The following is a 14268-nucleotide window of genomic DNA, read 5'->3' as shown; positions in this document are numbered from 1 at the left end:
CTGCCTCAGCCTCCTGAGTAGCTGGGACTACAGGCGCCCGCCACCGCGCCCGGCTAATTTTTTGTATTTTTAGTAGAGACGGGGTTTCACTGTGGTCTCGATCTCCTGACCTTGTGATCCGCCCGCCTCGGCCTCCCAAAGTGCTGGGATTACAGGCTTCAGCCACCGCGCCCGGCCTCAAATGTTAATTATTAACATATCTCTCAGTGGCTTACTAACCCTGTGACTAAATCCACATCTAAGACGATCACATGTAATCCAAGCTGTGCAGGCACAAGCCATCACCTGTTTTATTGCAAGGAAGGGGCCTCCTGGCTCTTCCTGCGTGTCTCCCAGGTGCCTCTGCACAGGTTCTTAGGAACAGGTCCCATGTGTGTGCTCTGCACCAACCACTTTGCCTGGCCACTGCTACCGGCAACCTCAGGAGACTGCTGGGCTTGGCAGCCCGCTGCTGGTGAAGGCTCCTACTAGGAGCATCCTGGTCTTGGGGCTGGGAGAAGCCAACTTCATTCATAGCCCAGCAGAAACCAGATTTGAACTTTTAATGAAACTTTCTTGAAAATTTGAGGATAATGTGTTAGTTTCCTGTAGCTGCCATAACAAAGTGCCACAAACTTGGAGGCTTAAAACAAGATAAATTTGTTCACAGTTCTGGAAGCCAGAAGCCTGAAATCAAAGTGTCAGAAGGGCCCTGCTTTCTCGGAAGGCACTAGGAAAGGACATTTCCTCGCCTCTTCCAGGTTCGGGTAGCCCCAGGAGTTCCTTAGCTTAAGGCAACATCACTCCAGTCTCCGCCTTGGTCTTCACGTTGACCATCCCTTGCGTGTCTATGTCTCCTCTTATGAGGACACTAGTCATACTGGATTGGCCCAGCCTACTCCAATATGATCTCATCTCAACTAGTGACATCTGCAATGGCCTATTTCCAAATAAGGTCACATTCTGAAAGGGCAGGACTTCAACATATCTTTTGGCGGGGAACACAATTCAACCTGTAACAGTTGAGAACAATTTACAACTACTGTATAACCCCAGATCTGTCCTCAGAGTTCTCTGCTGAGCCGACCCTCTCTCAAACATGGCCTCCCTCCATGGACTCAGGGCTGGCTTACTCCACTTTCCCCCTTCTGAGAGCACTCCATGCAACTCCATACCTCAGGATTCAGACTAGACTGATCCCCTATGTCATTGAGGGAGGGCAGGATTTTCCTTCCTCCCAGTGAAATTCAGGGGATTCACCTTTCCCAGGATGGCTTTCATCCTACAATGCTGAAGACAGGACAGTCAACTCCCCACCAAGGAAACCCCTCTCCCATCCACAAAGGTTCTGCCCCTTTGACTTCAGTAAGATGACCACACAATAGAAGAACCTTAGCACGCAGGTTTGATTTTGAATGATACCGATGTGAGACATAACAGTTCAGTCTGCTTTGGCTTATGCCAAGATCAAAAGGAGTCTGGTTCTTCTCCATTCTTCCCTCATCAAATATTTTTAAAAACCAAACCACAAAACTCCTTAATGTCTACTTTCATTGGGGTCACCATTTTCCATGTAAAAGAATGTCCTTTTGGTAAAAACAATCATAGCAGTGGTTTTTTACTCTGATCTTAGTGTAACTCAATGGTGGGGGGAAAAAGTTTTGTATGTTATCTCTGGGACGTAAAAAAAACATGTTGGAACTAGAAATCAGATATTGGGCTTGGAAATGCTCATAGAAAGTTAATACAAACCCTGTATCAGACGTCCAAATTTCAAAGAACTTCCATAGCCACCAGCCGTCAGAGGTGTAGGTCAGCAGAGACCCTTCTGGACAATCTACATGCTTAGCATGAGCTCCTCACTCAAGGGATGATGGGAATTAACAGAACTGATGATGTTCTCTTTCTGGAAACTTAACGGAAGACACATGGTTCTTAGTTCACAGGGAAAGGGAACAGAAGTGGAAGTACACACAGAGGAGGCAGCAGGCTTAGGCCTCGAGGAGCAGTCCCGAACAAGCAGGGCCTGCTGAGGAGAAGCTGACTGGTGGCAGCAGACCTTCCTGCTGCTGCAAAGTCAAAGGTGACCGAGTTAGCCACCAATAAGGGAGCTACTTTGAATACAAAAGCAAGTCCATTTCTTCCGACCCTGTTCCTGTCTGGTTGCAGTCAAGTATTTCCATGTGAATTCAGACTGAGTCCCTACTATTTTAGCTAATCTGAGCCATTTCTTTTTTTCTTTTCTTTTTTTTTTTTAAGACAAGGTCTCCCTTTGTCACCCAGACTGAAGTGCTGTGGCGCCATCTCAGCTCACTGCAGCCTCGACCTCCTGGGCTCAAGTGATCCCGCCACCTCAGCCCTCCAAGTAGCTGGGACTACAGGCACGCGCCACCACGTCCGGCTAATTTTTTTGTATTTTTTATAGAAACAGCTTTTCTCCATGTTCCCCAGGCTGGCTAAGTCATTGTTTAAACGAAACAAATTCTCCCCACTCTGGAATAAAAGAATCTTCTAAACCTCTGGATCCTACATTAAAGGGCTTGAAGATAGCAACTGGAACTTTTTTTTTTTTTTTTTTTTTTTTTTTTTAAGACAGAGTCTCGCTGTTTCACCCAGGCTGGAGTGCAGTGGCGCTATCTTGGTTCACTGCAACCTCCGCCTACCAGTTTCAAGCAATTCTGCTGCCTCAGCCTCCCGAGTAGCTGGGATTACAGGTGCCCACCTAATTTTTGTATTTTAGTAGAGACAGGGCTCTACTAAATTTTGCATGCCTGGCTAATTTTTGTATTTTTAGTAGAGACGGGGTTTCACCATGTTGGCCAGGCTGGTCTCAAACTCCTGACCTCGTGATCCACCTGCCTCGACCTCCCAAAGTGCTGGGATTACAGGCGTGAGCCACCGAGCCCGGCCTGGAAAACTTCTTGAATGAGTTTGTCCTTTACGACTGTGCTTCACATCTGGATTACCAATATTCTCAGGCTAGAGTGGTGCTTTCAAACTTTTTGAAGCAGCCCATGGTAAGAAACTTTACAATGAGGCCGGTGCAGTGGCTCACACCTGTAATCTCAGCACTTTGGGAGGCCGAGGTAGGCAGGTCATGAGGTCAAGAGGTCAAGACCATTCTGGCCAACATGGTGAAACCCCGTCTCTATTAAAAATACAAAAATTAGCTGGGCGTGGTGGTGTGCGCCTGTAGTCCCAGCTACTCGGGAGGCTGAGGCAGGAGAATTGCCTGAACACGGGAGGTGGAGGTTGCAGTAAGCCGAGATCACGCCACTGCACTCCAGACTGGCGACAGAGCGAGACTTCGTCTCAAAAAAAGAAAAAAAGGAAACTTTACAATGAATCCCAACATACAATAATACATATATAGCATATCTATAAATATATATACCGACGCATGCACTTACACACACTTACCCTTACTCGTTTTTTTAACTCACCACTGTATTAATGAGGACACATACTTACCCTTACTATTCATAATGCAGTTTTCTATTCTGTTCTATTTTTTTTTAAAAAAGGTGAAACTAAACTGATTTGATAATGCAAGGAGTTTAGTAGCATCTGTTCAAAAACACTGTGGTGAGGATATCCGAATCCACAGGATAAAAACGACACATTTTACAGGAGAGTACAATTTAAGACCTTTAGTTTTAAAACACTTAAAATAACTGTAGCGTAAACCTCAACATTTCATGAAAACATAGAACTTCCAGACATTGATCACTTCCGGCTGGCTGCCTGGGGTTTCCATCTGTAGATCCCCAAGGACAAGAATGCACACCCCAGCCCCTATCGGATGCTTCCGTGGGAAAGCTGGAGGGAGTCGCTCTTGGGCTGGGTGTTCCAATTCGACTCCAGTCACCTCTAAACCTTCCTACGCTGGAATACAAGGCCTGCTACTCAGTTTCCCTGGGCTTCATTCCTCCCTACCGATCACTGGGAAAGGGCGAAGGGCCATGCCCGGCCTCTGCAGGTCCCCACTGCCAAACAGCCTCGGCAGAATAGGGGCGGGTTCCCCGGCGCGGCGGAGCCTCTGCTAACTCGGCAAGTGCCAAGCCCACCAGCAGCCACCACTCCGGGCCTGCCTGGAGGCTCGTCCCTCAACGGCACCTGCGTTCCCGGCCCGGATTCTCTTCCCGCGCCCCTCTGCACTGCACCCCTGGGAAGGCTGTGCCCACACCGCGGCCCGAGGCGTTCCTGGCACCCGGCTCCGGCCTGCCCGCCGCACCAGCCGCCCTGGCGCTGGCGGAGAACCGGCTTCCCGCCCCGGCGTTGTTCCAGGATGTGCGCCGAGCTCCGCGCGAAGCGAAGCAGACACCAGAACTGACGAGGCTCGCCCTGTTTTTAATGAAATTCCTAACACTTTGAATTAACGCAGACTCCATGCTTCCCACAGTCCTTCGGCCGTGGGTGACGCTTAGTCACCACTACATCCTCAAACCCAGACACGAACGCTAACGCAGCTCAAGGGGAATTTTCAAAAAAGCCCCGAGGGAGGAGCTAGCCCAACCACCGCCCGCCCCGGCCACGAGCCTCGCGCCCTTCACGGGCTCAGCGGGCGCGAACCCGCCAACCGCTCAGCTTATCACCAATCACCGCACCTCCCACCTATTGCCCCGCCCTGCGCTCCGTTCCGGCCAATCACCGGGGAGCCACCGTTTGTCTCTCCGCCTCTCCCGCCCGCCCCCAACCGGTTGGAAGTTTGAAGCCTTCAAACCTCGCCGGCGCCCAACCGCGCTGTAGCAGCGCGGTGTATTTTTAGCTCCTGGGTGGCCAGCCCCGCCTCCTCCGCCCCGCCTCCTTGCCTCCCCCAATGGGAGATGGAGTTTCTGACACGTCATCGCGCGGCTGTGCAGGTGCCGTCCAATCGGCGCTCGGGGAGAATGGCGTAATTAAAAAGCGGCGGAAGAAGGTGGGAGGGTCATGACGCAGCGAGTTTCAGTCGTGACTTTTCTGGGGGCATCGCGGCGTCCCCTTTTTTTGCCTTTAAAGTAAAACGTCGCCCCGACGCACCCCCGCGTATTTCGAGGGGGCGGAGGCGGCGGGCCACGGCGCGAGGAGGGGCGGTGCTGACGCCGGCCGGTCACGTGGGTGTGTTGTGGGGGGAGGGGCGCCGCCGCGCGGTCGGTTCCGGGCGGTTGGGAGCGCGCGAGCGAGCGAGCGAGCGAGCTAGAGGCAGCCGCGCCCGCCGCCGCCCCTGCTCTGTATGCCGCTCTCCCCCGGCGCGGCCGCCGCCGATCGCAGCAGCAGGAGCCGCCGCCGCCGCGGTTGATGTGGTTGGGCCGGGGCTGAGGAGGCCGCCAAGATGCCGCAGTCCAAGTCCCGGAAGATCGCGATCCTGGGCTACCGGTCTGTGGGTGAGTGGCCGGTGGTCGCGCGGCCTCCTCGCGCCGCCGGGGCCTCGCCTGGAAGCCGGGTCGCTGCCGGGCCTGCGAAGTTTGGAGCCGGCGCGGCCATGTGGCGGGGCGGGCGGGGGCCGCGCGTTTCGTAACCACCATTTTGAGCGGAGGTGGTGGCGGTCGGGGCGGCGTCCGCACCGGTCGAGGAGCTGCGGTAGCCGGGCGCCCTCCGCGGGCCGGGCGGGCAGGTGGCGGCCGGGCGGAGGGCGTGGGAGGCGCGGGGCGGGGGCCGCCGGCCGCCGAGGAGTCCGGGGCTCGTCTGGGGAAATGAGGCGGCGCCAGGGAGCCGCGCTAGAGGCTCCCGCGAGGAAGGAGTCACACCTGCCTCCCCGCCTTCGCCGCGGGCGCGCGTGACCGGGGCTGGCGGTCTCCCCCACCCCGCCCCCGATGCAAGGAAAAGAAAGTCCGTGGGATTTTAACAAAGGAAGCAGCACCTCGGCTTCATTCCATCTGTGGTGAAGTTTACCCTTGTAAAGAAAACTAGGGACTTAGAGAACGTTTGGTCTCTGGACGCAAGTTTTGTACATAGGAAACCTAGGCGAGCCCCCAAAAGAGGCCCCTCTGGAGGCCCTGGAGATGCTGCTGGCGGCCCGGGTAGGAAGGCAGAGAAAAAGGAATGTCTGATCTCTCAGTGGCCTATATTTCTTCGGGAAGGAATAAGGTCAGGTACTTGCAACCACGCTGTTGAAGTAATTCCGAAGTCTTTTTGTTTTCTTTTTCTTCCCCCAAAAGGTTGACGTACATTTGAAACGGTTCCTAGCGTCGCCTTACTGCTGAATAAGGTGGCTTAGGGTCGGGTTGGGGGGCGGACGGGGTGTCACAGAACAAGCGGTTTTCTGGCCTGTGAGAAACCGGAGCGATCGAACTTAGACACGCTTCAGGGTGAGGCTGTATTGTCTGCCGACATCCGGAAGCCTGGAGAAATTACGTTCATCTTTTCGGGCTGTTTTGAAGTAACTGTCTATAGAAGACGTGCGCCGGGCCACATTTGGGGGGATGGGGAGGTGAAAGCGAGGGTTCAAAGGCTCCGGTGATTGCGGAACGGGGTGACAGCATGTGTCGTGGGAAGCTTGTACCTGCCAGCCGCTCGCGGGATGCACTCCCCAACTGCGCTTTCCACCGCCGGTGCCAGGGTCTGTGCTCTTTGACCAAGATCAGCCACTGCATGCTTACTCATCCTTTTACTACCTCTCCGTCGAGAGCTGGAGGAAGTCAAGGGCTGAGAGAAGCTTGGCTAGAGATGCGGGGTGCCCAGAGTCGTAGGGGGAACTCTTGTGCGATGCGGTGCTGCAGCCAGGAAGTAACCACGAATCAAATGGAGGGGTTCAAAGTCACTAACTGTTCAAATATCTACATGGAACCTGGGATCCAACCTTTATTGGCAGCCTGAATCCATGCTCTTGTCTCTGTTCTCTTGATTTCCTCCTCTGCATTTTGAGGAGTTGGGAGCGCGAGGTGTCCTGGCTCTTGGGTGAGCCCTCCCTAGTCAGTCAAGTAAGTACTTATTGCCAACTATTTGAAAATAGCCCCTGAATAATCACATTATGGTCAAGTACCTCGGCTACTTGATTTCAACCCAAGAGAATGACCTAAAGATCCTGACTGATTTACCCTTTTAAAATGTTGAAATGGTAGCTCTAGTCTTTGGTAAGCAGGGCTAGTTTTATCACTTTTTGGTGGGTTTTTTTTGGTTGTTTTTTTGTTTTTTTGTGTTTTTTTTGCTAAAGAAGTTCCTTGTGTCCAGTTGAAATCCATTCTGTTTTATCTTCCCCTCTATTCAGCTTCCTCCTGAGGACGGAGATGTGACAGGACACCCCTTAGCCGTCTCTTCACAAGCATTATTTTAAAGTGCTGCTTGTTAAATACTGTGCTAACTTAGTCTTCGGTGGGTTACAGGGTCACTTTTAGTCCCTATTTTGTGTCTTCAGTATTTCATATTTCTGCAACCTACCCCACTTCTCCATACTTATTTTCAAGCGTAGTCATATTAAACGATTTTGGAGAGGTTAAGTTGCTCCCAATCTTGTATTTGATTTTTTTTTTTTTTTTTGAGACAGAGTTTGGCTCTTGCCACCCAGGCTGGAGTGCAATGGCGCGATCTTGGCTCACTGCATCCTCCACGTCCAGGGCTCAAGCGATTCTCCTGCCTCAGCCTCCAGAGTAGCTGGCACTACAGGCATGCACCACTACACCCGGCTGATTTTGTATTTTTAGTAGAGACAGGTTTCACCACATGGCCAACCCTCAGGCTGGTCTCAAACACCTGACCTCAGGTGGTCCTCCCACCTTGGCCTCCCAAAGTGCTGGGATTATAGGCGTGAACCACCACACCCAGCCCCATTTGATTTTAAAGTGTATTATGAGCCGGGATATTTTGTAGTTTGTGGGGTCTTTTGCAGGGGAAGGAGATTAGGTTTTGCCAGCAGGTTTCGTCTAGTAAGCCACCCTTTTGAGGATTACTCAGCATGCTCACTTCTGGGAGCTTGCAAATGGTGCTATACCAGAGAAATCTGAGCACATGTGTTTCTAGATTGTGGTCTTTTGTGATGCTGAGCTGTTTTCTCCTATATTCTGGGGGTAGAGCCATAGAAAAAGGCTCCACATCTTTCTTAGAATGTTCTCTTAAGTACATTAAACCAGTTTGACTAGTAGGATACTTGTCATTGTGACTTTGTCATGCCACAAACTTTATTTTTAAAGTTGTCTTCAGCTAAAACAACAAAATGCTATGTTTGTTTTACTAGTTGGCTTTCTCTTTTTTTTTTTTTTTTTTTTTTTTGGAGACAGAGTCTCATTCTGTTACCCAGGCTGGAGCGCAGTGGTGCGATCTCGGCTCACTGCAACCTCTGCCACCTGGGTTCAACCAAGTCTCCTACCTCAGCCTCCCAAGTAGCTGGGATAACAGGCGCCTGCCACCCCGCCCAACTAAGTTTTGTATTTTTATTAGAGACTCGGTTTCACCATCTTGGCCAGGCTGGTCTTGAACTCCTGACCTCGTGATCCACCTGCCTCGGCCTCCCAAAGTGCTGGGATTACAGGTGTGAGCCACCATGCCCAGCCCTCTACTTGGCTTTCAGGTTTTTGTCAGAACTACCAATAGGGAAAATATAATTTTCAGGTAATCTATACAATTCTCCCTCCCAATCTCCTGTACTTTTCCTGTTCTTTACAATGTTAAAGCTTTTAAGGACATGTCACCTGTAACTCTGGGAGTCTGGCTTTCAGGGAGTGCTTTGTATTAACTGTTCCTGTGGTGGCCAAAAGTACCAGCTCCCTGACATTCCGTTGTCTCTACCACAGCAGAGTAGTCCCGCAATAGGAAGTAACTAAACTTAAGTTAAAATGGTAGTGTTACGTAAACTATCTTCAGTCTGGTACGTGTTTCACTGGGATTTTACCTGTACAGAGAGCTTTGGTAACCTAGTTTATCATTAGACCGTAATCAAAAGCTGGTTGTCATATATAAGCCTCTTACATACGGTTAATAAGAGGGGTGGGATCACAGGCATGTGAAAGATCATAGGGGGAAAATGAAACAGCTTTGTGGTTTGGAAGAAGGCAATTCAGCAAAAGTACTCAAATTATTACTTTGTCAAAATGTTTTGGGTAGTATTTAGAGTCTCCATGAGGAAAGATGTCATTAAATATTTGGTTGTTCCTAGCAGATTCTGACGTACTGTTTATTTTTTAAGTTAACCTATCATTTGATGACACTTTTTATTGAAAAATTGAAAGGCAAAACAATATTTGCTATGTATGAAATCTACCAGTATGTGAAATTGTATATTCAGGTGCTTAATATTCTGATGTTGTATACTTGTGGGTGGGGGTAGTCCTGAAGTGGCCACTTTGTATTGAAACTTGAAATTACTGTTTTTCAGTCTTACTCATTGTTCTGCACAAGAGCATAATCCGAATTCAGATTTCTGATTATGACTTTCTAGTGCCAAATGTTATTTTGCTGTCCCTATGGGTTATATCTCTCTGTACTTCATCACCCCAAAAAGAAACTGTACTCATTAGCAGTCACTCTCCATCTTGCTTCCCTATCAGCCCCTGGCAACCACTAATCTTTTTGTTTCTATGAATTTACTTACTCTGGACATTTCATATAAATGAGAACATACATATGTGGTCTTTTGGGTCTGGCATCTTTTACTTAGTATAATGTTTTCAGGTTTTGTCCGTGTTGTAGCATGTGTTGCCGCTTCCTGTTTAGTGCTGACTAATATTCCATCATGTGAGCATACCACATTTTTTCTATGCATTTGTCAATTGGATATGTGGGTGGTTTCTCTCTCTTTTTTTTTTTTTTTGGCTATTATATTTTATTTATTTACTTTTCTGAGGCAGGGTCTTGCTCTGTTGCCCAGGCTAAAGTGCAGTGGAGCTATCATGGCTCACTGCAGCCTCAACCTCCTGGACTCAAATGATCCTCCCACCTCAGCCTCCCGAGTAGCTAGGACTGCAGGTGTGTGACATCACACCCAGCTAGTTTTTTAATTTTTTTGTAGAGGTGGGAACCTTGCTCTGTTGCCCAAGCTGGTCTTGAACTCTTGACCTCAAGCAGTCCTCTCGCCTCAGTCTCCCAGTGTTGGGATTACAGGTGTGAGCCACCACTTGGAGCTCTACTTTCTGGCTACTAGGAATAATAATGCTTTGAACATTCCTGTACAAGCTTTTATGTAGACATATCTTTTCATTTCTCTTGGGTACATTCCTAGGAGTGGAATTGCTGGGTCGTTATGGTTAACTCCGTGCTAAATGTTTTGGAGAACTGTCAAATTGTTTTCCAAAACAGCTGTACGATTTTATATTCCCATAAGCAGTGTATGAGGGTTTAATTTTCTCCACATTCTCATCAACACTTGTTACTGTCTTTTTCATTTTAGCCATCCTAGTGGGTGTGAAGTAGTATCATAGGTTTTGCAAATAATTTCTTCTGTCTGTGGGTTGTCCTTTTACCTTCTCAATGGTGTCCTTTGAAGCAAAAAGTTTTTAATTTGAAGGCCGATATATCTATTTTTCTCCTGTCACTTATGTTTTTGGTGTCACATCTTAGAAGCCATTGCCTAATCCAAGGTCATGTAGATTTACTACTACATTTTCTTTTAGATGTTTTATTCTGTTAACTCTTAACATTAGATCTGTGATCTATTTGTAGTTAATATTTGTATATGATGCCAGAACTTTATTCTTTTGCATGTGGATATCAAATTGCACCAGCTTCTTTTGTTAAAATAATGTTCTTTCTTCATTGAATTCCCTTGTCCAAAATGAAGTGACCATAAATACAAGGACTCACTCATTCCATTGATCTGTATGTCTGTCCTTACGCCAGTACCACACGATCTTGATTACTGTAGTTTTGTAGCTGGTTTTTAAATAGGGGCATATGAGTCCTCTAACTTTATTATTTCTGAAGATGTTTTTGGCTATTCTCAGTTCCTTGCATTTTCACATTGAATTTTAGAACTAGATTGCCAGTTTCTGCCACAAAAGCAACTGCAATTTTGATAGGGTGTTTCACAGTTTTGCAGGTATCTTTTAATGTCTTAACAGCTGGATTCTCATATCTGCTCCTGAATTCATTCCCTTAACGTTATTTTAATGAAGTAAGGAGTACTTGAATAGCTTTTTCAGGTAGCTGAATATTCTTTGATACCAAAACTTCATAAGTGATAGTTTGGAAGAATAGTTACACTGTGCAATCTGAAATCATATTGATGAATTTGCCCAACTCCACAGGTCTGTTTTATACTTGGAATGGATCTTCTACCATACCTGGTTTTGTAGCATCATTGGTCATTTGGAAAATATTTGTTCATCGTTACACAGATCTTCCACATGTTGACACATTTTAATATACAAGCATGTTTAAAAATCACATTTGTTAATATCACCACCAATCTCTGCAGAGTCTTAAGTTTTAGAACACTGTTCACTATAAGCAGTGCAAGTTTTCCAACATTCTAATTTCCTCCTTGAGTTCAAATAATTTTCTTGGCAGCATGCTACTAGTTTTTACTTGAATTGACTGTTCTGTTTCTTTCATTTTCAAGAAAATGTCTGCCAGCTATTCACATTTGCAATAATGATAATTTGTCATCATTCTTGCAAGTAACAAAGGCATTCCATGATAAAAGTGGCCAGTTCAGATCACTTCTCAAATGATTGCACAAGTGCTTTTTTTGGAAACAACCATCATACTTCAGTATGTTACAGAGGTGCTTTATGCGTGCATCTCATTTTGTCATGCAGAATATTCAAAAGACATGTACCAAAGGGTCAACATTTAATATAATTTTACTGCTTTTTTAAGGACATCGTTAAGTGGAAACAGCTCTTTTCCCACTGTGAACATATGGCAGTAAAGAATACAGTGACTTACCACTCAGTTTGTAACTACTGTTTTTGATTCATGCCAAGGGGTGCCAAGCTAGCCGTTTTCCCCAACATTGCTTTTGCACCTTTAGTACAACTGGGAACTTTGTAGAAAAGGCAAATGATAACTTAATATTGCTATGAAAATCGTTTTGACCTCATGAGCCCCCGAAAAGATTTTGGTAAACCCCTTGGAAGTCCACAGACCACCCTTTGAGAACCATTCAATTGTTGTAAGCTAGGATCTTGCTCACTGCTGTGCAAAATTGAATTGAGAGTGACTGCATCCTCGACGCTGTTCACAGCGATGTGGTTCCCACAGTCTTACAAGAGCCTCCTAGGAGAGGCCCTGTAGCATTGTGAGAGACAAAGATGGCAAGGCAGGAAAGAACTTGGCATGGTTGAGAATGGAAGGAAGCACGAGGGAGGCCAGAGAACATCAGGAGAGTTATGATATCTGTGTGCCTGTTGGTTTGGTTTCTGATTGTGGTGCATTTTTGGATGAGTTGTGTTTGGACCTGGTGATGGTGAGGCTCCCAGAGAGTAGTGAAAATTGCAAAGAGTGGCAGGATACCAGAGACCCATATACTAATAATATAGTTTTTAAATACAAGTATCAGGATGAAGTGGGGGAGGAGTACACAAGTAAAAATAGCAACTTTATCCCAGAATGAGACACTGCCACCTCTCCCTGTGATTGTGGAAGTCAGAAACACGCAATGCTTTTCTTGGGTGAAGATTCAGAATAACAAGTTCACAATAACAACTGTAATAGTTGTTACAAATGGCTGGATTGTTCTTAGTCACTTGAATAAATCAGAACTGAGCGTGCACATGATTGTGCAAGTGAGAGCATTGTGAAATCTTTAGGGATCATACTTGAAGGAACCTTCATTCTTAGTTCTAGTTTATTATGAAGTACCAAATGAAATCTTAACATTGAGAGAGTACTCAACGATCTGTCTTCTTCACACTGCTAACTGTGAGAATGCAAACTGCTGAGTCCTTTTAACGTGAATTGCTTGATTGATTTTTAAATATAATTGGCCGGGCGCGGTGGCTCTCGCCTGTAATCTCAGCACTTGGGGAGGCCGAGGCAAGTGGATCACCTGAGGTCAGGAGTTCGAGACCAGCCTGGCCAACATGGTGAAACCCAGTCTCTACTAAAAATACAAAAATTAGCTGGGTGTGGTGGCGGGTGCGTGTAATCCGAGCTACTATGGAGGCTGAGGCAGGAGAATCACTTGAACCCGGGAGCGGGAGGTTACAGTGAGTCGAGATCACGCCATTGCACTCCAGGCTGGGCGACAGAGCAAGACTGTGTCTCAAAAAAAAAGAAAGAAAAGAAAGAAATCTAACATTTTAAAAGTCCTGGAATACTACTTTAGTATTTTAATTTTCTTCAATATATGTTAGGCTTCTGGTTACAAAAAAAGGAGTTCCCTGTAGGATTGGAGCTTTAAATCTAAACTGGTATTAGTTTAGAACAGGAAGTGCTAGAAAAGCCTTTACGTTGTGCTCTTATGGGCAAGTTAAGAAAGCAGGGCAGCCGGGCGCGGTGGCTCACGCCTGTAATCCCAGCACTTTGGGAGGCCGAGGCGGGCGGATCACAAGGTCAGGAGATCGAGACCACGGTGAAACCCCGTCTCTACTAAAAATACAAAAAATTAGCCGGGCGCGGTTGTGGGCGCCTGTAGTCCCAGCTACTCAGGAGGCTGAGGCAGGAGAATGGCGTGAACCCGGGAGGCGGAGCTTGCAGTGAGCTGAGATCGCGCCACTGCACTCCAGCCTGGGCGACAGAGCGAGACTCCGTCTCAAAAAAAAAAAAAAAAAAAAAAAAAAAGAAAGAAAGCAGGGCAATTTAAAGATACTGATACAATTCACTGCAAAGTGTCGTGCTTACTTGGTTTGTGTCTTACCTATAGTAGAGTTGAGTCTTCCTCTTCCCCATTTCTCTTCTTGTTGTGCTTACATGTTTGCAGAAGGACTCTTCATGGACATTTGAAAGTGAAGTTGGTGTTTTAGCAAGATACATAATCCCACCCTTTGCAGAATTGAGAGTTGAATGTTAATAACTGCCTGATGGCATAGTACATCATTTGTAAATGGGTATGCAAATGTGGGCTTTTACAGTTAATACAGTTTTATGAGATGAAATGCTTTTCTAAGACTCCTATGTCTTAGATATAAGTATGTCTGGCTATTTTGCTAGCTTTATTTTTATTTTATTTTTTATTTTTTGAGACGGAGTCTCACTCTGTCACCCAGGCTGCAGTGCATTGGCGCAATCTCGGCTCACTGCAGCTTCAACCTTCCAGCTTCAAGGATCCTCTCGCCTCAGCCTCCCGAGTAGCTGGGACTATGGATGTGTGCCACCATGCCCTGGCTATTTTTTTATTTTTTTGTAGAGATAAGGTCTCACTTGTTGCCTAGGCTGGTCTCAAAGTCCTGGACTCAAGTGATCCACCCACCTCCGCCTCCCAGAGTTCTGGAATTACAG

General features: G+C 47.1%; 1 protein-coding gene across 2 annotated transcripts in view; it reads left to right on the top strand.

Annotated features, from left to right (window-relative positions):
* The first annotated feature begins 4925 nt into the window (after positions 1 to 4925).
* Positions 4926 to 14268, top strand: part of RHEB (Ras homolog, mTORC1 binding) — a 52158-nt gene continuing 42815 nt past the window's right edge. Inside the window, exon 1 of one of the 2 annotated variants that reach the window (XM_077995186.1) lies at positions 4926 to 5076. Coding sequence is in view for 1 of the 2 variants with exons in the window: in NM_001261182.1 (NP_001248111.1) it covers positions 5291 to 5342 (52 nt within the window). In the remaining variant the exon portion in view is untranslated. Of the gene's footprint in view, positions 5077 to 5239; positions 5343 to 14268 lie in introns of those variants that run through there. The other variant, NM_001261182.1, reaches the window with a different exon arrangement.

Source organism: Macaca mulatta, chromosome 3 (genome assembly GCF_049350105.2).
Source record: "Macaca mulatta isolate MMU2019108-1 chromosome 3, T2T-MMU8v2.0, whole genome shotgun sequence".
NCBI lineage: Eukaryota > Metazoa > Chordata > Mammalia > Primates > Cercopithecidae > Macaca > Macaca mulatta.
This window is presented reverse-complemented; position numbering and strand designations above follow the sequence as displayed.